Source organism: Geospiza fortis, unplaced genomic scaffold, assembly GCF_000277835.1.
Source record: "Geospiza fortis unplaced genomic scaffold, GeoFor_1.0 scaffold662, whole genome shotgun sequence".
Taxonomy (NCBI): domain Eukaryota; kingdom Metazoa; phylum Chordata; class Aves; order Passeriformes; family Thraupidae; genus Geospiza; species Geospiza fortis.
The window spans coordinates 1,267,399-1,293,015 of NW_005054450.1; the positions used below are offsets into that span (position 1 = coordinate 1,267,399).

The following is a 25,617-nucleotide window of genomic DNA, read 5'->3' on the forward strand; positions in this document are numbered from 1 at the left end:
CGGGCCGGGCCGGGCCGGGCCGGGGCTCCGGGACCCGCCCCGGCACCGCGGGCTCGGGGCTGCACCCGGGACCCGCGCCCCGGGCGAGCAGGGGCTGTGCGGGGCTGGCTGAAGGGTGTGCAGGCCGGGCCCAGGGCACAGGCGTGCTGGCATTGAGGGTTTGTGTATGAAACTCGTCAAGCACTCGAATTGGAGAAGAATAAATACAAACACGGCCAGAGAGAAAGGAGACAGTGTACAGCTGGGTTCTAAAAGTCTGTGGAACCCTGTGCAGGGTAAGAGTTGGACTCGATGATCCTTGTGGGTCCCTTCCAACTCAGACTATTCTGTAATTCTGTGGCTAGTTAGACGAAAATATCGTCTATGCCTTGCAAATGCGAGGGATGGAAGGAAATCCTTGAGCCAAGAGCAGAAAAGGACAAACCTGAATGGGAAGAGCAAAAGAGAAATGTAAATTCACTGGTTTGAGTGCACAAGAAACACTAAAAGCTCAAGATATTTTTGAACTGGGACATGAATGGGGGAGCCAGAGGAAAAAACAGAAGCGTGATGGAGTTCTATATAATGTATATTCTTGTTTTCTTGAAGGCCTCTTCCCAGCTGCGTTCTGTGACTCTAGCATAGATGTGATGTAGATGTATAGAGTGTAGGCTTCCTCTCTCTCACACTGTCCTGTTCATGATCCAGTCACTTGTATTTCACTGCAGGCTCAACCCACCTCAAATTCCGTGCCCTCCTGGAGCTCTGGCATCTCACCACCGTCCCAGACAGGTTCCTGAGTGTGTGCTGCCAGTGGGATTTGGAAAAGTCCTTTCAGTGCCCCCAGGGCCCCGCTGCAGCAGCAGGAGGGGAAAGGTCTGGCTGTGTGGGCAGCTGGGAAGAACACAGAGCAGCCTGCCAGCGACACACTGTTATGGACAGTCACTCAAATCTGTCCCCGTTTGGCAAAATCTCCATGAACCTCTCTGTTGATCCCCTTATTTTGGACTGAGGAGGCTGAGTTTGTAGGGAAGGCTATTGAACTAAACTGAAATAGAAATAAGTTACATAAAATCAGTACTCTTGGCCAACCAGCACAGATCTGGGTTGTGAAAGGCCAAGTTACCAAACTCACAGGAGGCAGGGCAGCTTTGCATCACCCAGATGTTTTTGTCAGCCCCAGTCTGAGGTGCAGGCATTACAGCCCATCCCTCACACTTCAGGTGAATGCTTCCAGAATGAGGAAACCTGAAACAGTCTGTGAGTCCATAAGGCACCTGGGCAGTCTGCAGGGCTGGCAGTTTCTGAGAAAGAAATCTGGTTAATTGGCAAATGTGGTTGCCTAAAAACATTCAGGTCCTTTGAGTTTGGATATTGTGTTTTCCCACTGCACACTAAACCCCACCATTTATTTATGTTGCTTTACCTCAAAATAAGGTTCCATGTTTGGAAATGGGAGAGCCTTGCTTTTTAACCTTATAAATGTAGCCCAAAACGCTCTGGGTATTAAAGGTAAAGATGAAGAGCCAAGTTCTGTCTCATTGCGTGCAGCAGTGCTGGATCCTCAGGCCAGAACGAGATACTCACACCCCTTTTGGTGTCTGTCCTGCATCTGGCATGTGAGGAGTCCCTGGTCTGGCTGCTGGGCAGGGCACTGGGCAGGGCACTGGTCAGGAGTCCCTGGTCCAGCCCCTGGGCAGGGCACTGGGCAGGAGCCCCATGTCCAGCCCTGCCCCTCAGCCCTGCTGCCCCTGAGCCCTGGCACGCCCCAGGAGCTGCTCTCCACCCCCTCCTTCCCCTCGTGTGCCGCTCCTGCTGCCCCAGGCTGGCCGTGCCTGCTGGGGACAGGTGTCCTCATCTTGTAGAAGGTGTCCCAGCCCGTGGCAGGGGGTTGGAATGGGATTATCTTTAAGGTCCCTTCAACCCCAACTGTTGTGTGATTCTGTGACTCTTTAGCATCTCTTGGGGGTCTCACACTGGTGCACATTCCTCGGCCAGAACTCTGAGAAGTGTTCAGTGCTCGCACATTCTGGGGGCTTGGATGGAATTTGAGTCTTACAGCTTCGCCTGGAAAAAGGGGATGTGATTGAAGGACCTATAGTACCGTGGGTGACTTTTCAAGGGGACAGTTTTGGAATTAAACAAATCAGTGAAAATATCTTTACAAGTCTCACAGAATGTAAACACTGCTCCTCTTACACAGCCATTGCAGGTTTGACACTGTTACCAATGCTTGTGGAAAGCTGTCTCCATTGCACTCTAAACGTTTAGAGAATTTGATAAAATATTTGCTTTCTGCCCCTGGTGATGTTTGCTTATTTACTGCCAAGCTTTCAACATGAGACAGTGAGTAGTGGCACTGCCTCACTTAACATGTTTATGTTTGGGCCCCATCATGTTTCCTATTACAAATCAAGTTAATTTAGATGCTGAAAGGGGAGTGTCAGATGTCTTATGGCTTATTATCTGTTTTTCTTAGTTTAATTTTCTCATTCTCATGAATTAATATATTGCCTCAAGCAGTGTGGGGAGAGGGGAGTACTGCAGCTCAAATGAAATCGTTTACGTAGATAGAATTATGTTCTAAAGGCAATAAATATTTCTACCAGAGATTTTAAAATACTTTGTTTTGTTTGGAAGGCATGTTCCTTGGGTCTTTAGCAATATCTTTACTAAAAATAAACAAAAGAAAAGATCCTGTCTCTCTGTTACTGTCTTTAATAGTAAAAGAAAGAGAAAAGGAAGATGATGGTGTAGCCTGTGAAAAGGATAAGCAATTTCAGATTTGTCTTGGCTATCGGTGTTTCTTCAGTGCCAAATACTTTGCTGTGGGAATTTCCTGAGGATATGAATTCAGTGGAGGGTCCTTCCTTCCTTCCTCCCTCCCTCCCAGACAGAGGTTATGGCAAGTGATCCCAGAGAATCCCTGCCCACCTGTGAGGTCTGGCTGTGTCCTGGTGATGATCCTTGTCTGGATGCAGATGAGTTGCAATATATTTGAGTTTCTGGCACCCTCTTGTGGTAAATACTTATTTTATCTATATTGTATTTGTGTATTTTGCAAATGGGACAAATAAATATTGCGATACTTGGAAGGTGAGATGTATGCCTAAAAATGAGGAATAGAATTGGAGGACAAAACTTCATCTCTTCATTATGTGTGGGAAGCAAGGATGGTCCTGGTGCTGCTGGCAGTTTGTGAGGTTTAGGTAAATCATGGTTATTTAGAAATCTTTAGAAGAACGGTTCAGAAAACAAAGGATGCATTAGTGGACCCTGGAGATGGGAGAGAAGTATTTAAAGATTTGTGTTTGTGTCCCCACTACTCTCATGCCATCTCTCAGGAGCCTTGCCAGCTCTCGCTGCTGACTCTCTAAAATCACTTCTGCAGATTCTGTTAATTCCCTTGTTTTAAAGGGGCAATTAATACATTTTGCTGTGGTTCTGACCTTTTCGTGTTCAGTCCTCCGCAGAACTGCTGCTGATAGCACAGACAAATGTGCCTGCCTGAATGCTGCTCACAGGATGAGCGTTTCTGGCGGTGCCCATCGGGTGGCAATGTGACCTCACTCTTTTTCTGCTTCACAGGCTGGCTCCTGCCCTGCGACTGAGAACGCCGCGTCTCGGGAGCCGCTGGTAAGTTCCCCGAGAAGCACCAGAGAATTCCTTGTTGATAACACATGAGTTGTTCTCTTTGCCGCATCATTTTCCAGCCTTTGTTTTGCTTTTCTGAGGAGTTGGTGCTCTGTGGAAACGGTGTAAACTGCCTCGGGTGGCCATGCTGTTCACACCTCTGAATTCTGAGCTGTGGCCACCACCTCCAGTGAGCCTGGGTTAGATGTGGGTCACCTGGGCCGTGGCCTGTCTCAGGATGTGCTCTTGTCCAGAGCCTCTTTAGGAAAGAGTCTGAGGAATGCCCTGTACAACAGATTCATGTGCTGTACTCTTACAAAAACCCCTCTGCTGCTCAGAGACCTCATTCAAGCTGTCTTTATATTCAGAGGCACTCAGAGTGAGCTTAGAAATGTTTGTCAGCTGGCAGTGCATGTAATCCAATGTTTTTACTCTAGAAGCATTTTGGAAAGGGCCCTGGGATTTTTTGAGTATGAGGATAACTCAGAGAACCCTGTTTTGTTTGCTCTTTTATGGTGATGCAGAGTGGGAAGTGAGCCACTACTCCTGGAGCTGCAGTATGTGGATTTTACAACCTTGGGGTTTCCTTCCTTCCTTCCTTCCGTCCTTCCTTCCTTCCTTCCTTCCGTCCTTCCTTCCTTCCTTCCTTCCGTCCTTCCTTCCTTCCTTCCTTCCGTCCTTCCTTCCTTCCTTCCTTCCGTCCTTCCTTCCTTCCTTCCTTCCGTCCTTCCTTCCTTCCTTCCTTCCGTCCTTCCTTCCTTCCTTCCTTCCGTCCTTCCTTCCTTCCTTCCTTCCGTCCTTCCTTCCTTCCTTCCTTCCGTCCTTCCTTCCTTCCTTCCTTCCGTCCTTCCTTCCTTCCTTCCTTCCTGTCAGCCAAAATTTCTTCTGCTGCTTTCATTTGTTGATCATAGCTATTTGCAGGAAGAACACTCAAGTACTTCTGACACTGGCCACATCAAAGTATTTTTACCAAGTAACTCTGACCTAGAGAACCTAGGAGATGATTTTTTAAAAAAGAGAGATGTGAGTAAAGACTGTGAACTGAGAAAAGTTGTGCTGGTCAACAGCTTGTTCTTTCTCAAGGCAGATTCTAACATTACCTTAGATATAATTAATTTCTTACTGTATATATGACTGCAGAATTGCTCAGAGGAAGTGTATAGCAATTGAATATCTTTCTGTTTGGGTGGAAATTCTTACAACATAAAATTATTTATACACTTAAAGAACTCCAAGATAAACTTTATTCTTACGATGGTGAGTCTGGCACGTGAGCTAATTAGAGCCCTCTGAAAGGTGGAGATTTCCTTCTTATTTTTTCATTAACTTTTAAAAAATAATAAACTCTTACAGTCTTTGTCACGTCTGTTTAGGAGTTCACATTTGTTTAGGAGTCAGTATTGCTTCCATCTGCTCCTCTGTAGATGCCTTATTAAATGAGCAGTTGAGGTCTGTGAGCCAGATGACCTGACTTCCACCATCCTGCTGTGGCTTCCCTGTGGCCAGGATCGTGCAGGCTCCCTTCCACACAGGCAGGAGATCCTGGCCCATAAACCAGACCCGAGGCACATGGTGCCGTGTCATAAAAGTGTTTACGGAAACACCAGAGAGCCCTGGCACAGATCCAGCAGTGGGCTCCATGGGGGGCTCTGTGCTGGGGGCGTCATCCTGGACTTCACCTTTGGTGGTGAGCAGCTGGAGAGTCCAGAGAGGGAGGAAAGAGTCTCATGACCAACTCCTGCTCTGCACCCCCTCACCCTGTTTGACTTTATTGGTGAGTGGAAGGATTCAGTGCTTCACAGGACTGACCTGTTTGGATCACAGTAGCACACAAGAATGAGAAAGCAATAGAATTGAAACACTTTGCATTGTATCAGCAGACAGACTGTTGTTACAGTCTCAAGCTGGCTTTGTACAGGATTTGTGATTCTACTGGACACTATCCCGCAAGGTGCTAAATGCAGCATCTTGCCCTGTGCACAGGGACACTGACTTCTGCCTACCCTGTACCCCTGCCTACAGCCTGCTGCTTTCAACAGGACCCCAGGAGAAGCCAGGATACCTAGCTGTTTGCACAAGGACTTCAGCATTCTCCAAGGTCCTGTAGCAGTCTGACACATCACATTGTGTCCTGCATTTGGGTTCTCCAGGGCACCTTGTGATGGTTTATGGCCCTACAGAGGCCTTCAGAATGCAGCCCTACAAACTCATGTCACAATCCAAACTGCTCTTTCTCCCAGTCACTTTTGATATTCTGAGCCAACAAAACTGGAGATAACAGACTCCACACTCATGCCATTAGTCCCCTGAGTTAGCCAGTGTCCTTACAGTAAGGAGTCCCAGCTGAAAAGCCCTCCCCAGCAGGAGGTCACTGTGTCAGAGCAGTGACAGTGGCAGTGGCAGTGGCAGGGGTGGGAGGGCTGGCACAGCCATAATTCCTGCAGCACAGCGGACACTCATTTCCCCCGCTGTCGGTCGTGGCCCATTAAAATCTGCCGTGTAGCTCCTAGTGGGAAGTGTAACCTTGTGTTCACAGAGTGTCAGCATCTCGCTCTGCTGCTGTTTACAGCCACGTTTGTCATCGCCAGCGCGGGATCAGCTTCTCCTTGAGCCCGGCTTATCAGAGAGCACTGCTGCATCCCCTGCTGCTTGGAGCAGCCACCTCTGATAAGCCTCTGAACACTTGTGGAATTGGAATAGGTTTGTCTTTTTACAGCCACTCAAAGTCCTGGATGTGCAAAGGATGTAACTACATAGGACAAACTCTTTCTGTGAGGTTAAACCAGTAGAAAATGCCCTTTACATCAGGAATCTGTTTCCTTGGTCTAATGTCTCTCCAGAATGTATTCAAATCATCTGTTTAGCTTGTTCTGTTTCATTGCTAGCAGAGTCTTGTAGCTTTTTAACCATCCTGTGCTGCTTTTGAGGTGTTTTCAAGACCTTGAATGTTTTTGCTGTTGGCCTTTGCTTTCTGCCCAACTTGCTGTAGCCTACATTACAGCTCTGAAGGTTGTGCCTGGAAGAGTCTCCAATGGGAACCTGGGCTGGAGGGAGAACCTAAGGAAGGAGAGTTGTCAGTGAGGCCTTTTGATGTGCTGTTTGTTTGTTTGGGTTTTTTTTTCTGTACAAAACACATTCATTCCCTAGCTGCTGCTTGGTATCTGGAAGAAGTACTAGTTGTAAATATGAAAGTATGGTTGTAAATATAAAACACTCTCTTGGTTGCTTACTAAATTACAGAATCCCTGGGTCAGGATTCTTTTGCAGATTATTTAATTTTTCTTCTTTTATTTTTAGCATGTTCTGTTTCTTTCTGTTTCTTGCTGCAGAGGAGAGCAGTTAACACTGAAATGTGGACATTTTATTCCTGTTTTTACAGGCTGTCGAAAGGTACAAGTTAACAAGAATTACTGCTGCCTCTATAGCAATTAGTGTAGAGTTTGTTGGAATGTGCTGGAGCCCTCGTGGCTTTTCCCCACCCTTTGTTGAATTGATTTTCAAATATTTAAGGGTCAGGATAATGGCCAGAGCACTTTTAACTCCCCTTTTTGTGCAAACATCAGATGGTACATTGCAGTGAGTGACAGACAGTAGAATTATTAAATCCTTCCTGGTTTATTGTCTCATTTTACACCTTATCTGTTCTGTTAAGCTTCCTTTCAAGTAGAGTGTGAGTACAGAAAATTTCATTTAGGTTTCTGAGAAAGGAGCTTTGCAATTGAGATTTTACTTTTAGCTCTAACTGTTGTCACTAGAAGTTACTGGAGACTGAGTCTAACAAATACTGTTGTCTTTACCATTTGAACAAAACCATGAGTGGTTGGAATGAGGAGAGGCTACAGATTTATGTCACAAGATTTGAGAGAGCTTGTTGGGGTTCATATTAGTTAATGTTACTCCCCACCACACTTTGTTTTCCATTTCCCCACCCTTTGTTGTTTAAGACAAGATTTATACCTATTTACTGTACAAATTTTCCGTCTGCCACAATGGGTTTGTTCCTAGTGGTGGCGTACACTGAATGATTCTCTAAAGGTAAATCTATCCAGAGGGGATTTCCAGACAGCCAGAGTCAGTAGGCAACTAACTTACAGCCCCCAGGGAAACATTAGTCAGGGTAATTTACCGCTGTCAGCAGGAGTGGGACAGAGACCTCAGCTCCAGGACCTTCCGCCCGGGCGGGAGCCTCGTGTGTGCTGGTGCTGCAGATGGTTTGGGGAGGCCCTGCAGGTGCTGGCCAGCAGTTCCACCAGGCTGTGGAGGGCAATTCCTCTGCAGATTTTGGGTTTATTGGGCCACGAGCAAGGAGTCAGGGGTGTGTGACTGCCATGCACAATAACCTTTGGTTTGCTGCAAAGAGAGCTCTGTGGTTTACTAAGCAGAGCTCTCTTGTGTTTGACCTTCTGATAAGTTCAAGATTATTGGGTTTTGTCTGTTTTTCTCTCTTTCTTCTGGGTGTTTATTGACTTCTTTTGTCGTTCATGCAAAGTGCACTTGCTTAATCTGTCGATTCCTTTTACTCTGTTGATTTAGAGAAATATATTAATGTGCTCCAAGCACACAGATACAATTTGACTCACTGAGCGTAGTTAAAGAAACACTGTCATACCAAGTTAAACTGCCCATTTGAGCTCAGTGGAAAAGTTTAAATGACACTTCAGAGTGGTGGATGAGGCAGCACACCCAGGACAGGGACAGTCTGTCACTGACAGGGGCATGACTTGGTACCTCATGATCTTTTTTGTGCACTTGTGCAGGAAAGCTCTGAAAGCAATTTCTACTTGCTTTTCAGGCAAACCAACATCACTGGCCAGAAGACTTTTAAAATGGTTATAAAATAGTTGTAATACACTAAGTTGTTCTTTATGAACACGCAAGGAAAATAAAGTTCAGGGAGTTAGGTTAGAGTCTTCTATAATATTAGGTATGATTTGACTTCCAGAGATCCCAGGTCTCTCACTGAAGGTAAAATGGAAGTTACAATGCTTTGAGACACTGGAAAAACACAGTGGCACACAGTTAGGAAATACTTAACACTTGGTATTTTCCCCTGGAAAAAACCAAATTTTTGTGTTCGTGTGATGTTTTCAGGGTCTGAATGTGCTACACCTACAAACAGTATTTTACAGCTCATGTCCTGCTTTGCTCAGCTGGCAGGAGGACTGGGAGCACTTTGCTGTGTGCACCCCAGCTGATGGCAGGGGGGCACAGCAGAGAGGTACCTGCCCTGGGAATGCTGTGGGATCAAGGTGGGATGCAGGCATCATTCCTGCTCCAGATGTGGGAGCTTTGCTATGTGCAGAGCAGCTTGTAGAGGGCAGCAATTGCCCACAGTTCTGTGTGCTTGAGGAGAGGAGGGACCAGCTGAGGAACCTCACCAGAGTGACTGACTCTGTTTTTAGCTTCTTGAAATAACTTTGTGGAGGAACTTGTTCTTTGGAGTGCCTCTTGACTCCACAGTATTAAATTCCTACTCTGAAAAATGTTGCCAGAGATTGTTAATTCCTCTCCTGCCTCTAACACCACCAGAGAATTGGACTCCTTCTGCCCAGGCACTGCAGTCATTGCTACTGCAATCAAAACCAGTCTGGAATCAGCCTGGGATCCATATGAGATTATAGCTGCCTGTGTGGGATAACTTCCCTCATTTCTTGCCTTCCTCCTTCCTTCTTGGTCTTCTTCTCCTACTTTTACCTGGGAGATCATGCTGTTTGAAAACATTTGCCATGTCTGGGGCATCTTTGTTGTGCCTCAGATATGTTCATCACATTAAAATGAGGTAGCAGGGGCACAAAAGGCAGAATATTCAAGAACCTGAAAGAACTTTCTCTACAGCACACAGGAGTACATTCTTCAGATTCTTCTGATGTCAGCACCTTCACAACCAAGATTTGCCAAACCAGGAAGTTGAGAGCTGGTGTAAATCTTGGATTTGGAGTCCCTAACCATCATACTTTAGAAGGAATTTTCACTGCTTTTCGTATTTCTTGTATTTCTCCATATGTCACTTGCATTGCAAATCTTTGCAAACAGCCTGACAATTTTTGGGTTTGTTTATTTGTGTTTGTTTTGTGTGCACATTTACATAGCACCTCTCTCTGTTACATTGTACAAACCGTGTCCTCTTCCCAGCTGTCACCCTGTAACACACTTCCACAAGTGTCAGTCTGGAAAAATAACAAAGAAAATATGCATGGCTTTTTAGTAAAATGATTTTACAGCTGGAGAGAAGCAAGAGAGGGCTCTCACAATAAGTGCCACTTCTTTACGCTACTTGTTTCATCTTCTGGTTATAGCAGAATTCTCCTTGGCTGTCAGTGTTGTGGTGTTTTGTCAGGCATCTGAATGGCCTGAGTGACGGTATTCCTTGGGATACAGTTCAACAGTAGAGGACATCTTGCTGCAATGGAGATTCCCAGCTATACAGTGAGAATTTCCTGTGTCTTCCAGCTTGCTTCTGTTTGTTTTGTGTGCCATCCTAAGTGTTTCCTTTCCTCCTTAAGCATCTGCACCCCTCAGATGTTTGCAGACAGTTATCACATCATTTCTCCTTCCCCCCACCCCCATCCTGATCTCTTAGCCAAGCTCTACATATTTAGCTCATTTAATCTTTCCTCATAAGTCAAGCCCATAATTGACAGCTCTGACACAGGGAGTCGCATTGGTTGCACATGCTGCCAACAGGATATAAATACTTTCTGTGCAGTGATTGAGAATTACAGACAAGACTGAGATGAGCCTGCCCCCGGCCCCCCAACACTGTGTTTTTGAAAACCCCTTTCTTGACTCAGGTTGCCACAATTCCATAAAGATGGATTTAGCTTCCAGTCTAATGCTCAGCTGCCAAACACCCAGTAGGCCTCAAAGCAGAGGAATCAGGTCCCTTGGGAAGTTCAGTACTGTTGCCCCATGGGATTCCAGCCGAAATTCTTCTGGGTGGTGCTGACTTCCCCTCCAGGCACGCGGGTGCCTTAGGCTGCTGAAGGCCATTCCTTCTGGGAAGCAGAGCTGAGCTCCCTGAAGGGAATGGCTCCTTCCCCTGTGTGCCAAGAGGAAGCTCAGGTGGCACCGATCCCAGGCAGGGCTGTGGGTGGGTTTGGGGTCCTGCCTGTCCTTGCAGGAGTGGGAACTCAGGAAGGTTCCCCCTGGAGGAGGAGGCAGCTGCGTGTCCATGCATTGGCACACACACATCTCTTTCCATCCAAACATATTTGGAGGTTGCTTTATATGAGCTGTCTCCTCAGGTTTGTTGCCTTCTCCTGAAGATGATGGGTGAGTGAAGGAAAGTTGTGGAACTGGTAAATGAACTGCCTGGCTTCTGATGTGTGCTGTGTGAGGCTTCATATGCTGCAGCTTCCCCAGCGGGCTGGCTCACAAACGTTACATGTATTATTGCCAAGCATGCAGCATAAAGAGAACATTTATGAAAGGGAATATCAGAGGAAACATTATAGCAGGGACCTTATAGCCTTTCCATTATTATGGTTTAAATCTTGACGTGGTCTTTATTTGCAGTGACACTGGGACCAGTAAAAAGTGTTTTTTTCTCTTCCCCTCCCCTCCCCTTTCTCCCTCCTTTTCATTCTTTTCTTCCACATCCTGTTCTGAAGCTGTGGTGCAGAGATACAAATCGTTAGACATGCGAGTCCTCGGAGAGCCAGGTTTCAGTTTGTGTGGAATCAGCCCCTTTTGACTCAGAAGTTGGAAACCAGATGACTCACAGTGATGCATGTTTGTTGTTTTTAATAACTGTCATTTTGCAAAATATGGTCAAAGCTTCAAACCATGACTTCTGGAGTAGGGGTGGTGTGTATTTATTTTTAATTTGGGAGGCTATAAGCTGTAATGAGTTTGTTGCTGCTGTCTTCCCTTCAAATCTGAAGTAGAATTACAGCATTGAAAATGTGAAAGATTTTAGACACAATTTTTTCCTGTTACCTGAAAAAAAATTACTTTATTAATCAATTGCTTGAAAAGGCTCCAGGTGCTAAACATCTGGTGGGATTGTAGGCCCCTGGTTTATGTTTATGTTTTTTAATATATACCCGAAGGGACAAGTTTCTTAAAAAGGAAGCAGTCAGATGTTTTGAATTTGTGGAGTTTTAAAAAATAAATGCAACTCCTGCTTTATCATTTCTATTTCTAACAAAATTGTCATCTATCTCCTTTCATTTAAAGCAAGGTAGCAAGTATACTATTTTAGTGCCAAAATTCTCTATTGGTAAAATCTTGTAGCAGTATGGAAAATATGAAAATAATTACACATTTAATTTTCTAGAGATTTATCACTGCTTGTACAGCAGTTTTTAAACTCTAAGCTCAGTATTAAGTGCTTTATGACTTTTTTTTTGTGTTTTACTTCTTAATTTGCCTCAAGAAGTATTGTAATTTGTTGAAGTTCTGCAGGTTTGTTTTGCAGGTCAGTTAATCTCAAGTGTGGATTTACCAGTAGAGTGGTACCAGGATAAAGATTTGACTGTAAGTGTGAAGTGGCCTTGTGACAGAATTTGTCATGGCCATGGGTTTTCCTCCAGTTCAGTTCTCAGATTTGGGTGCTTTGTAACCATGTCTGTCATGATTTATATTATGGTCTTTTGCAATTGCTGTTGCACAATGAAGGGCTGTGCTGCAGTCCAAGGGAGGCAGACTCTCAGCCTACCTCAGCCTGTTGCTTCTTGTTAGAGAGTGAAAAAGCAGCTACTGATTTAAAACAGAGAGCTTTGGGTTCTGCTTTTAGGCTGAGATGGGATATCTCTCTAGTGGTTAAAGTGCTAGAGAAAGCACATCATCTTAACTCTGAGGAAACACACATCTGTGTGCTGGCTACTGCTGGCCAGCTGTGGTCTGATTCCTTATTCCTGTCAGGAAAGAAATAGCTTTTGGTCTTTATTGTTTTAAAGTAAATGTACTTGCTTGTGAAAGACAGTGAAGCAGTGGCTTTGGAGGCTAAAATTGTCCTCTCACTGAAGCTGTGACAGCAGCAGAGCAGGATTCCCCCCCAGGACACAGGGGGACGCCCCTCAGTCCCAGGAGACCCGAGGAGAGCTCAGTCTCTCACCCATTCCGTGCCTGACTTCCCTCTGAAGCTGCCAAGAAGGATGCCAATTTTTCCATTTAGCTGACTATTGTATAGACCTTAAAAGGGAAGGTTTTAATGCAGTTGGCTGCGATATGGACTGTTAAAGGGAAATTATTTATTTTAACTGGCTGCTGTATGGATTATTATGAGGGCATTCTTTCAGCTGCAGCTGTATATTGACTGGTGGATGTGCTGGGCTGTATTGGTAGTAGCTGTCATATTGACTGTTACAGAAAAGATCTGTATTTAAGCCATAACACTGCACTGGGATCTCCCAGGCAGGATATTAATGCTAATTCATCTGCTCACCCCCTGCTGTGAGTGTTATTTGTTTAAATCTGTAGAATCCCACAGCGCATTTATATCCTCGCTAGAGTGAGCTCCGCTCCCTGTAATTATTTAACATTATATGCTGATATAAATTGTAACAGTTAAAGAATGGTAATGAGTAGCAAAAAAACACAAACTTAACCTTAGAAATGGCAGAGTCAGCTCTTAAAACAACAGCCAGCAACTTTCACTGTTCCCTGTCTTTTCCCAAGTCCATATGCACAATATTGTGCATACATTATGTGTGTGCGTGTGTGTTCATGCTCGCACTGGCAGCGGTGCCAGGCAGGGCTGTAATTATGCAGAATGTACTGTGAAACTTATGCACACTCTTAATTACATACAGTGCCTACGTACAGCAAGTTTTATCTCTCTGCAGCTCAGCTCCTTGATGAGTTGCTCTGATAGGTGATTGGAGTTGGGGCCACCACGTCGGCAGAGGGAATGGAGCCCCTGGATTCTCCTCCCAGGGAATTGTGTCCCAAGGTTAAGCTGAAAGCCATCGGGTGTCACTGTTGCTCTGTGTAGGCTCGGCTGGCAGTGGATTTGTGTGGCAGTAAAAACTGGACTTTGGAAGTAGTATTTTTGGCTATAAACATCCAAGGCATTTACACATAATTTATATATAAAGTGCATGTCCATACACAGCATTTAAGTGTGGGTGGAGTGAGTGGAGGTGGCTCTGTTGTGTGTTAGCTGACTTTTTTCCTTGCAGTTTCTGTTGCCTGCTGTAGCATTCGTGTCCCAAAATGCCACACAGGATGGGCAGCTACTGCTGAATAGCTCTGCATTCTGCTCTGGAAGTGACTGTGTTTCAGCAGTGGCGATAACCTGATTTCTGTATGTAATTTGCCTGTGAACATTAACCTGTGAGCAAATTTTTGGATTTATGATGTGACAACTCTGGTCTAGAAACAAAATTATATTCGGTTTAGATTTCTTAAGAGCTTGGGAACTACAGGGATTAAAAGGTACTGTAGACATTTTTAAGCTGTACTATGTGTGTCAAAACTCATTGAAAATTCAGGTTTGCATTCAAATGATTCATCAATAACATACAAAAAATCCACCAACTTAAAAGGAGATGTCAGAGAAAAGCCATGTAAATAGCAAAGAAAATGTGTTTTAAAAAGACTTTATAGTCTGCGTCCCTTCTGATTTCAGGTAGGGAGTAGAAGCTGGAGTAAGAGGAGCTGAGCTTGTGCTTGATTTGCAGAGTAGCGTGATGGTCGGTTGGGCTGCGTTGGCAGCATGGACCTGTGCCAGACTTCACCACAATTCATACTGTGTCAGTTTAATAAATGCACTACTTAAATTATGAAATTACAAAAGAAAAAAGAGAATGCACTTATTCAGACTCTTAATACATTAAAAATAAGGCATTAAAACACTGCCTTTTTTTTTTTCCTTCCAGAATCAATAATGAACAGGAAGGGTTGTAGACATTAACAGTCATGGACATTCAAGCTCTTATACATAAATTATCTTAGAAAAATGCACATACGACTTGAATAATGTAAATACATTAATGCATTTAATAATTTAAACATTAAAGCGCATTCAGGAATTCGTGGCAGAAGCTGTTCTGAGATAAGGAACGGTCCTGGAAGTTGTGTGTCCCGAGATCGATGGCTGGCTTCTCCTTGAGAAAACTCTCTGGGGAAGTCAGGCTGTGCAGCTGCAGTGACCGCCTGTCCCAAGAAATCCCAGGGCACTACCAGCTCTCCTGCTTTCCACCTGCTGTTCTCTCCCTACCACGTGCACGAGCACTTCGTACAGAACATCTCAGGGTCCCCAAAAGGCCAGGGCGCACTTTGACATTTTGGTTTTTTCTGTGAAAAAAACCAGAAACAGCTGTAGGTGAAACAGCTTCAGAGAATGAAAGTTGGTAAGACTGTCAGTTGGAGAGAGTGAGGCTTGGGGAGGTAGTGCACTCCAGGAATGCTTGGCCCTTTCTTGAAGCCCTGAAAATCAGAAGGTTGGCTCCAGTGTAATGACAAATAAGGAGATTTATTCTGTTCCTGCTCCTCTGCTCTATGGATTGAACCACCTTCTGCACTGCAGAAGCACCTAACAGGAACACCGAGGTCCCCACATACAATGCATTTTCCTGAAGATTTTGAGCTGTGTTGTTTTTGCTGATGTACTTAAAATTTGGAAGGTGTTGTATCCACCCCTCATGCCACTTTTTCTGGGTTCATAGCCTTGCTTTTCTTGCCTCTCCTGCAGGCAGGTGCTTTGGAGGTCATTTGCACCCTACAGCCCCACTCGTGGAGTGGTGTAAGGTATCGTGTTCAGGCCTAGATACTGATGGAGCTAATGATGGATCTAATAAAAAAGAGCTTAGTCTGATCCCAAAGGGAGAAGAGTTGGGTTGGTTAATTAAAGGAGCCTGGCACAGAGCACCTAGTAATTATAGGTGCAAGAAGTCTGAATTTGAAGAGGATGGTGCAGCTGGAGAGGGAGGCACCCAGAGCTCTTCAGGCTGTGGGCAAGAATGCAGCAAAACCAGATCTGGAAGTCAGACCTGGGCAGAATTCCTTAGTGAATTCTTATTTATTCCATTTTTTAATGAGGACCTGAATGTCTCGTTATGTATTTGTTTTTGCATGCACATGTGTATGTACAATTCCAGTTACACCCTATGGCTGGGAGGGTGATTTTATTAAAGACCAGAAGATTGAGAGACAGATGTTTTAAGAAACACAGGCCTTGCCCTATAGTAGTTTGGGATAATTAATGCTGACTGCTGCATTGGTTGTATTATCAATGCTGCTGGGTTGTTATCTCCAGCATCACCCCAGCACCCAGGAGCCTGTATCACTGTGGGGCAGAGGGGCTGGTGCCACCAGGACCTGCTGGGAAATTGCTCCTGAACTCTTATGTAGGTGTAGGGTGGGGAGCAATGCTGTGTCATCACACTGTCATCACCAGTGCTGTGTCTCTTTATAGTTCCTTAAAGCAGAATTTCTCAAACTTAGGTTAGAACTCCAAAGGGATGCAAAGGCTTCAAAGGAAATCACAAAGTCACTCTCCAGTAAACAGCTTTCTACTTGTAATTACTATTTGGGGCTCTGTTCCTCCTAGTTTGAAGAGGTAGCATTTACTTCAGTAACTCTTATTTTCCTGAAGGAACTTGATGCCATCTCAGCTGAGGAATGTGGGATGAGCCACCACAATAAATGAGTGAAAAAGGGAGTCAAGCTTGCATAAATTTTGAGAAGTAGTGCTTTAGCAAATTTTATTTTCTGGGGTTAAGTTCTGGAAATATTGCCTGAAATGGATCTATTCACTTCACCTGATGAAACAGAGACAGTTATTTTGTCCCCAGTGGATTTCTCAATAGACCCCACCTGGGGAAGGTAGGACTGTCTGTGCAAAATGTATCATTAGTTTAGTGCTCAGGACTAAATAATCAAGGAAGCTGTGGGTTTTCTTCTGTCCTTTCAGCTGGTGTGCTGTATAGTGATGGGTGGATCGGACTAGAAAATGATCAAAAGATGAAAAGCACCAGTTTTTCCAACTATAGGAGATGGTGCACAGAAGAAAACTGTTCTGAGAATTCGACTTGTGTGCTGACCATATGTATGTGCTCCTCGGGTCCTATGTGTAAAATATACAAATGTTAAGACACCTTTTTTGAACTGTTGAAATGAGGAATGTTCATGGTCGTTGTGTCCAGTTCTGGTGAGTTTGTAGCTCTGATCACCTGTACAAAGGCAGACCTGAATACCTCGAGCAGGCAGTGCCCCTGTGAAAGGGAATAAACCTCAAGCCTCCCACACCTGCAAGGGCGCAGCGTCGCTGGTGGTAGGAAGGGGTGTGTCTCTTGGATGTGGGAAGCTCCTGCAGGGGATTTTTCATAATCCTGCTGAGGAAAGGACTCGAGTGATGGGATGCTCTGGACGTGGCCTGCAGGGAAAGCAGAGGAGTGGGTGGGGATCTCCCTGGGCTCTCATGGCTTAACAGCCATGTTTAGCTGGATTTAGGAGGTATAAGCATTTATGGTAAATTCTACTGCTGTATCACAGCCTGCTTTCTGCTTTACTAGCTTTGTCTCCATGGGGGTATTCCATACATTATCCCATTTCACAGCCTGAACTTTTCCCCCTACTTAGAGGATTACGTGGGGCAGAGATGTAAGAAGAAAGGGAATCTTGACACTACTCCACCTTTTTATCTCTGTAACTCCATATATATCTATCTGTCTACTCTCACAGGGGCCAGGCCTTCTGCCTTCCAAAACCCTGCTTGGAAATTGCTGATTCAAGCAGGTAGCAATTTTAGGGCTCCTTATGAAATAAATGCCTCCTGTGTGCTCCCCTGGCACTGGGATTTCCTCTCTGATTTATCCTGCTCAGGTCTGCTAATGTCCCTTGACTAAATGGGGCACGGTGTGGTGGTGTGAAGGTCATTTTCTATATGCAATATACATTTCTGCAGTCATGGTGGGAGGGTAGGACATCTGAAGCAGCATATCCTGCTGGGTAAAGGAGGAAGAAAAGGATAGTCTGGCTCTTCTTTTCACAGCATCTTGTGGTGGGATGAAGGTTTTGACAGCCTAATTCAGCATTTAGAGAAAGAACCAAGCAGGAAGATTCCCCCTCACCCACTCCTTGCAGCCCAGCTGTGACAAACTGACAGATAATTAACAAATCAAGACCTCCTATTAGCCTTGTCCCTGATGCATTAAAGCAGCTCCTATGTTGCATGTGTCCTTTAGCTAATGCCTGTGCTTTCTGGCTGCAGAGTGAGGTAGGTACATCTCTTCAGAAAGGGAAAGGGGCCTCTGAGGTGTCAATGCACAAATATATCCAGGAGTAGAAGTTGTCTCTAAAAGGAAGCAGTGGACAGCAGTACCATGACTGCATGGAAATCACTCTAATGGTGCAGTGTGTCTATGGAGTATCTTTTGGAATATAGGACTGAAAGGGATGTATGGAACTAGTATTGAATCCTTCTTGTTTTTACAGAAAAGGACATGAGTTGAAGCAGCAATTGACAGGGCAGGTTTTTTGACTGGGACTAACCAAGCCTGTAAATATGACATGCCAGGAAATCTGTTTTTTGGTAGAAACAGACCTAATGTTAAGATCTTGATATTACATTATGAGCAGTGAACTGATGCCTGTTCCTCTCTGTCCTCAAGTTGCTGGAACTGTGGGTAAGCCCCAAATAAGCCGCTTCTCTTCACTTTAGCTCCTCTCTTTTGGAGAAGAATGATGAGGAGTGTCAATATCCCTCTAGTTCAAGACATTAAATAGACACAAGCCATTGGTTCAGCTTAACACATGTTAAAGGGGAGAGAGATACCTAATTGCATCAAAGCCACTCTTAAGTTCATGTATGTGGAGCCCATCAAGCTGAAAGCATCCAGACAGCATCTGCTGTTATCAAATCACTCTTGAGTCGAGCTAATTAAAATAGAGCTTCATTTTTCTGAACCATTGTTTGGCAGGAATTTGAAACAGGTCTAACCCAATTTCTGTGTGTTTATGAACCTTTATTATATCAAAAGTACTTTTCTGTAAATGTACAGGGCAGTGTTAAATGAATTGATCCGCACTGTATCACTGTAGATGCACTATGGGCTTCCTAATGATTTCTCTTTTAGCTTTTTCCAGATATACCCCAGAAAAGCTTGCTTTGTCCCTTATCATGTCATCTTCCTTCTCTCTTTTCCTTTCTATCTCACTCTCAAGAAGGTAAATGTCCTTGTATTTCTTTCTTTCATATCCTCCTCCTCCACTCTATTGGGATTTTTGTATTATTAAAACATTTACACATTTGCTGCCACATGCAAATGCAGAATAATAAACCAGGACTCTTTATACTCCAGACAAGAGCAGGAGGTCTCTCACCACTGATTTTCACCCTGTTGGTTACAGGGGATGGAGAGGAGGGGAATCTAAATGTTGCTGTGTTGGATCTGTTTGATACAGGATTTTTTTCTTCAATTTTTTTATGTTAAACATTTTATAAGCATTTATATTTCACCATTCAAATTCTGGGTATCATATTCCTCTTTGTAATTTGCTACAAGCACAAAAGTTAAAGAGATGTAGAAATTTCTCCCTAAAGACAAGTTGCACTCTGTGGCATATGAAAGCTAATTCATGAATATTCTCTGCAGAAAGGCAATACCACAAATATGGCCAGTCTGTTCAGAATATTTGAGTTGGAGTGGCAGCCCAGGGAAACAGTAAAGTCAGGAAATAACTATTTTTCTGGTACCCAGTACAGCTCAAGTTGTTCATATGATATTCTTGAGTCTTACATTTATTTCTGAGCAATGGATTCATATTACAAAGAAAGTAAGTGAAGGATTAGCATTAAATAAAAATCCTGACAGTGATGTGTCATGAAATATCCCTGCGAAGGTGATAAAGACTTTGGACTTTTAAGAATAGATGGAAAAATACAAAATAAAACCTATTTTTCTGTATAAACTATAAGGACGTTTGCTCCTTTTAACGCAGTTAATTCACCTTGGAATGGAATTTCAGTGCATTTTATTTTGCATTTAATGCAGTTAGTTCAGGATGTGTATATTCAGCTCCTCTGTGCAGCCTAAGAGCAGTGCACAGAAATCTGTGCTGGGGGCAATTGCAATGTTCTGCCATAAGCTAACCTGTGGGGAAGGTTCTATTAGATGTTCCCAAAATTGTGAAATATTATTGACTCCGCTTCTGTGCTTTTAGAGAGCTTCTTACTCAGAAGTTTGCTCTTCTGTTCATTGACAGTGACTCTCTCCTGATTCCTCTTTTAATAAATTTAAGTGACTTTAATGCTGGCAGAAAGCAGCAGAGTCACAGTATTCAGAGGGCACAGCAGGGATGTTGTGCTGTGTGCTTTTTCTGTAAGTCTTGTAATCAGACCTAATCTGAGGGCCCTGCTGCTGGGGGCTTGCCTGATCTATTTATTCCGTTTGCATCTCCTTTTCCGAGCCCATCAAGGTGTGCAGTGGGTACTTTTCTTTCCAGCAACCATCTCATCAGTGTGGCCCCTTTCTCAGCCAAGGGACAGGGGCCATGGCTTTGAGGGAAGTTGTTTCTGGTAGATCACAACAGTGTGGGTAAATTCAGATATTCCTACATGCAGAAGTAATTCAGACAACAGCAACAACATTTCTGCTCACATCATGGTGAGTACAGGATGAATGTCTCAGATCAAAGAATATCCTCGTAGGCTTTCCAGCATTTCCTGGATGTGCAGTTGTTGCTGTAGTTTCTACTGCAAAAGAAGTTTGCTGTTCTAGCAAGAAACACTCTCTGTGTTTTACAACACCAGCAACAAAGTCAAGCATTGGATCTAAGGATCCAAAAGCCCAGGAAATGCATCTCTGGGGTTCCTCGTCAATTTGGGACCTAATGAAATATAGAAAATACTCAATAAAAGCACCCTTATTACTTTAAATGTTTAAATGTGGAGTTTTTAGCCATCAGGTTAATGTTTTTGTATCTTTTTTTGATTCGATTGTGAGCACTTTTCCAGGTATCTCTGCCACTTGAGCACTAATTGGATTTCCACAGATAAACGGTGCTAGCTGCAGCCCTTACATCACAGTGTTTTTACTTCATCATCATTTTATTTGTTTTTACTGTAAAGGTTAATAAATCTTGGTGTGTTTAGAGTATGAAACAAGGCAGGCAGGCAGGCAAAGAACTGCAACGTGAAGGGGTGAAGTTTTATATGCTGCTTTCTCAAGTCAGAGGGGTGGGAGGAGGAGCAGCTGCCCTTTGTGGTGGTTCTAATGGGCTGCTGGGTGTGTTAGTCACCCAGGGAGTGATCCATAATCCTTAAGATAAAAAGCGTTGATCTCTCCACTAGTTCTCAGACAGAGCTCTAAGGCATTTGAATTGGGTTACCATTGATTTAAGGTGGGGAGAAGACTGTAGTGTGGGTCTGCTTAAGAAGGGATATATGGGATTTATTTAGCTTATTTAATTTTTAAAAGAATATTGGAGGCCCTTCAGTGCAAGTGTGCCAAGTTCCCTATGGATTCTCAAGGAAGTTAATACAGTACTTGCCAGTATTTTAGTGAGGAACTTACTGAATGGCAGATTTTAGTCAAAATTTAGGCTGTAAATAAATTTCTATGAGAATTTATCAAGGTCCCAGATGTTTGCTGTCTCATTCATTTATTCAGGAAAGTGGGTTTTTTTAATCTTTCTCATGGTTTCCCGGGAAGGTGAGCTTGACTTCCTACCACAGCAGAGGTTTTCCAGCCACGAAGGCAGTGTAGAAGCCCTTTTGGCCCTAGAGGGACTGAAACTAGTGCATTTCAAACACTGAATTTTGGACTCTGTGGCTTGATAGAAATTGATTGACCGATCTGTACTTGAGCCAAAGCAGCATTAAAGACTGAACGTACTTTTTTTTTTCTGTTACAAAGATATAAAAATGCTTTGTAGCTCCTTTGGATCAGGTGCAGGCTCCTGAAAACTGCATTACAGCCTCGGGTTTCCAGTCGTTCCAGTCTATAGCAGCAGTGGCCGTTCCTCCCTTGGTGTTAATTCCCTGCTGTGGACCCAGATTTCAGAGAGATTGTTGATGCTTTCTGCAGCATTTGTCAAGGAAATGGCTGCTTTCTTTTTTTTTCCTGAAGTGAGTAATTGTTTATTAATTTTTCAGCACATAAAGAGCATAATTATAATAGTCCCTGACATGTGCTGGCTGTGCCAAGGTTTAAGAAAAATAAAACCCAGTAGAAGTGCTGTTTTGAACTGTCTCTGATTTTTCAGGCCTTCCTGCTCTGGACCCAAATTTTTGTGTAGGAATTTGGGACAAGCACACAGACGTCAGTTTAATTCTCCATAGAATTAATTCTCTTGCATGTTTTAACTCGGTTTAGGATGGTGGGATCTTACTCAGGTGTTGTGAGAAAGAAGAGTAGGTGATCAGTACGCTGGATTTTCTGGTACACAAAATTTTTTGATATGCACAGTGCTGTATAGGTTGAGCAGCATCCTGGATGTGTCCTGACACTTCTGTGCTTTGTTTCTTTAAGCAGTGAATGTAACATCCATGAACAATGCTAGATTGACCCCAGGGGAAAATGAAGTGGGCCCATTGTTTGCAGAATATTTATGGTCTGGACAGCTACCATGGAAATGTTCCTTGTTTGCTATTTTACTGTGTTTCACCCCTGTTATAGAGGAAGCAACCTAAGAATTGACAAGGAAGCTCAGTTGCTTTTGGGGCTGGTCATGCAAGTTGCTGGATTTGCAGGAGGAATTGTGTGATGGGAGCTCCCTTCTGCTGAGAACTGGACAAAGACAAGGGACGCAGCTGCTTTTGAATCTATAAAATTATTCCACTTGCAGTCCCCACAGACGGGGCAGCTCTGGCCAATCAGGCTTCTTGCCCCTTACTTCGTTTTTCCCTTAATGGGGCAATTAACAGCAGGAACAAAGTGCATGGTCTGCTCAGTCTTTATTATTATTTGTGTTGTAATAAATGTTAAGGAGGCCACTTGCAGACCAGCACCAGGCACTGTGCAAATGCAGAGGAAATAGACCATTTTTGTCCCAAAGAGCTCTAAGTAAAGAAATAAATTTACAAAAAGGTCTTACAGTATTTTAAGTCCGTCTCCTTTTGCTGTTTCTTCCCAACTGCTGGGGTTTGCATGATTTATTGTGCACCTGTCACGATTTCCAGCTTCTTTAATGTTTTCAACATGAAACCTTTTGTGTGTTAGATTCTGATGATCAGATAGTTAGTTTCCTCCAGTATCTCCTATATTTATTCTGTCCTTCAGATCTTCCTTGTCCTAATGTCATCACAGCCCCCCAACTTCAGCCCTAATTGTTTGGGGGTTTATTGCCAAAAGAAAAAATTCCTTCTCTATTCTACATTTCCTATGATTTAAAAATTCTGTGAAATGGGGTTCTTGAAATAGGAGGTTTGAGGAATAGTAACTTGCTGTTTTTTCTTGTCATTTGAGTCTTTTCAGTCTAAAACATCTTTATAGCTTCTTCTGCAGATGGGTTCTACTTTCAATCCTCTTGGACTAAATCTAAACCAATGTATTACTGGTTTTGTCCAGTCCCTTGACTGTGGAATTAGAAGGATCTGAGTAAGTGTGAACAGTGCTCGTATTCTGGTGCATCTCTGCTTGATTCAGCTTTCTGGAGTCTCCCATTCAATAGTGATTTTAAGTAGTGGGGCACAATTGTTAGGTGTGACACAGACTTCTATCCCCACATCATTCTCCAGCTCCCTATCATGTGAATGAATGTCCTGCAGTCCTTGTCTGCCCTGCAGTTAAAAGAATGAAAATGTAATAAATTACAGCTTCATTGGTTTTTACATTCTACACATGTGAAGGGAACAGGGTGAAAGGGATTTCTTTTGAAAGCTGCTGTGTTCGAGCTCTGCAGTGATGGCAACAGGGATAGAGAGAGGAGTGAGGAAGGTGAGAGTTGGAGATGCTGTCATCTGCTCCCCTGGAACCTGGATCACACATTTTTTTCAGTTGTGGAGCCAGGGTCTGGCCCTAGTTGTGCTGTAGTGAGCATCTTGGGCACTAGGTTGCCGCATTCCTTTGGAGAGACTGAGCTCAAACAGCATTAATTTTACAGCACGGCCCCAGTGATCCCTAAGCTTCCTCCTGCAAGAGGGAGAGAAGCAAGTTGTGGAAATTGGGTACTGTCATGGAAAGTGATAAAAAGCTGATTCTCTTTCCTGAGCTTTGAGCGCCTGCCTGGCGTCTCTCATGGGTCCCGTGGGGTCCGTTTGGTGACCTTGTCGTGGCTCTCCAGCTCTGTCACCTGCGCCGTGAGACACAGCTCGGCTCTCAGTCCCTGTCCCACCCTCCTCGTGTAAACACAACTTCAAATGATTGCTGCCAGTTGGACTGCAGGCGATACCCCCGCACCCCACCCTGCTCATCTCGCTGCAATTCCTTCTTTGGTGGTACTGGCGATGCAGGCAGCCTGCAGCTTCAGCTTAGGCAGAAGCACAAAAAGGGATTTTTAAAGTTTATTTTCCCTCCGAAAGTGACGTGATTTCTCTTCAATAAAAAGTTAAAATGTTAGAACTCTAGAAAAAAGGTTCATGCTGCTCACTGGTTAAATTTATTATGGCTGCATTATCAGTTTAATACATTTAGTTTGCTCTTCTGCTCATATTTCTTGTTTTTCCAGCATTTATCACTTCCCTGTAACAGTTTTTATTGTGTTAAGCCTGATGTTATGAAGTTTCATTTGCAGGTGTATTTCTGAAGTAAAAAAATACCTATCTAGCACATTTTCTCTGCAAATTAAAATAGTTATTATATGTTTCTTTTAATGTACATGTAAAACTTTCTGGTTCTTTTTAGATTTATGCATGTAAGTTTAGCTGAATATTATTCCTCTTAAAAAGACAGGAATTTTGTCAAGATGTCCACTGTGTTCTCAATTGAATTATAAAAAAATGAAGATGACAAATATTTCACTTTGAAAGGTGACTACTGCACAGATGAAGTTGCTACTTTTCATAAGGGTTTTTACTCCATATATCAATGTGTTTTAAGAGAGACTTGGGTCAATAATACCATGCTTTAGAATTCCCTAAATACATATTTACACAATAGACCTTAAAATATATTAGTCTATCATGTCAGCTCCTGTACACTTCTATCCAGGATGTTTTATGTCCTTAACATATGATACAATAAAACTTTATTTTATATAGCATTTTTCATACAAATTGTATCCTAAAATGCATTGTGTGGGGTTAAATGAGACTTTCACAAGGTTGAAATTAAGGGAAAAGCTGAAGGGTGCAGGAAAATGAAGGGCTTTGCATGGGATAGATGTATTTAATTGAACAAAGGGAACCTGAGCGGAGAATGCACCGAGCTGAGAGCGTGTAAGCGTGATTGGAGCTGCAGAGCAGGATCCCTGGAAGTGGTGAGGTTATGTGAGGAAAGACTCATTCTGTGTGAATGAAGGAGGTGGAAAGGTCACGCCTTCAGGAGCAGCTGGAGGAAGTGTGGAGTAGCTCCTGGAACAAAGAAGTTGAAAGCAGGGACTGTGTGGAGTCACTTCTTTGTAGTGGGAATAGCAGAGATGAGGGGAGAGTGTGCTGAAGGGGAGGAAGGCAGCCGAGAGCGCGGTGTGCCAGCTGAGCTGCAGGGTGGGATGGATGGCAGCGGGGTGGCAGAACACCGGGGATCTCAGCTGCTCCATCGCTGCTCGCTCCAGCCTGGCCCCGGCACTCCGCAGGCACAACACACTGACAGCTCACATGCGTTTTTTCCTGGCTTTCATAATTTTTTTAAATTTTTTTTTTGGTCACCCTATTCATGTAAATTAAGTAAGGCTTTTTTGTATGTGATAATTATAGATAAATGTATTTAAAGTAGATCTGGATTTTGTAGTCCTCAGGAAAAAGAGGAAGAGCAATTTTTCCCCCCGTCCCTGTCATGTGTTCGTTTTAATGAGCAATTTTAAAAAATTGAAAATAAAAGAGGAAAATGAATAGGTGTTGAACCAGCCTGTGATATGTAAATGCCAACTAGTAATTACCTAAAACCTCAATTTTCTTTCTGTTTCATCTTGCAAAACATTTCATTTCCACTGAGTGAAAACACTTAATTTGGGGCTCTG

General features: G+C 43.7%; 1 protein-coding gene across 1 annotated transcript in view; it reads left to right on the forward strand.

The window, feature by feature from the left end:
* The first annotated feature begins 3,152 nt into the window (after positions 1–3,152).
* Positions 3,153–25,617, forward strand: part of PEX14 (peroxisomal biogenesis factor 14) — a 62,912-nt gene continuing 40,447 nt past the window's right edge. The window contains exons 1-2 of the mRNA XM_005427723.2: positions 3,153–3,173; positions 3,568–3,615. Coding sequence (XP_005427780.1) covers positions 3,153–3,173; positions 3,568–3,615 — 69 coding nt within the window. The remainder of the gene's footprint in view (positions 3,174–3,567; positions 3,616–25,617) is intronic.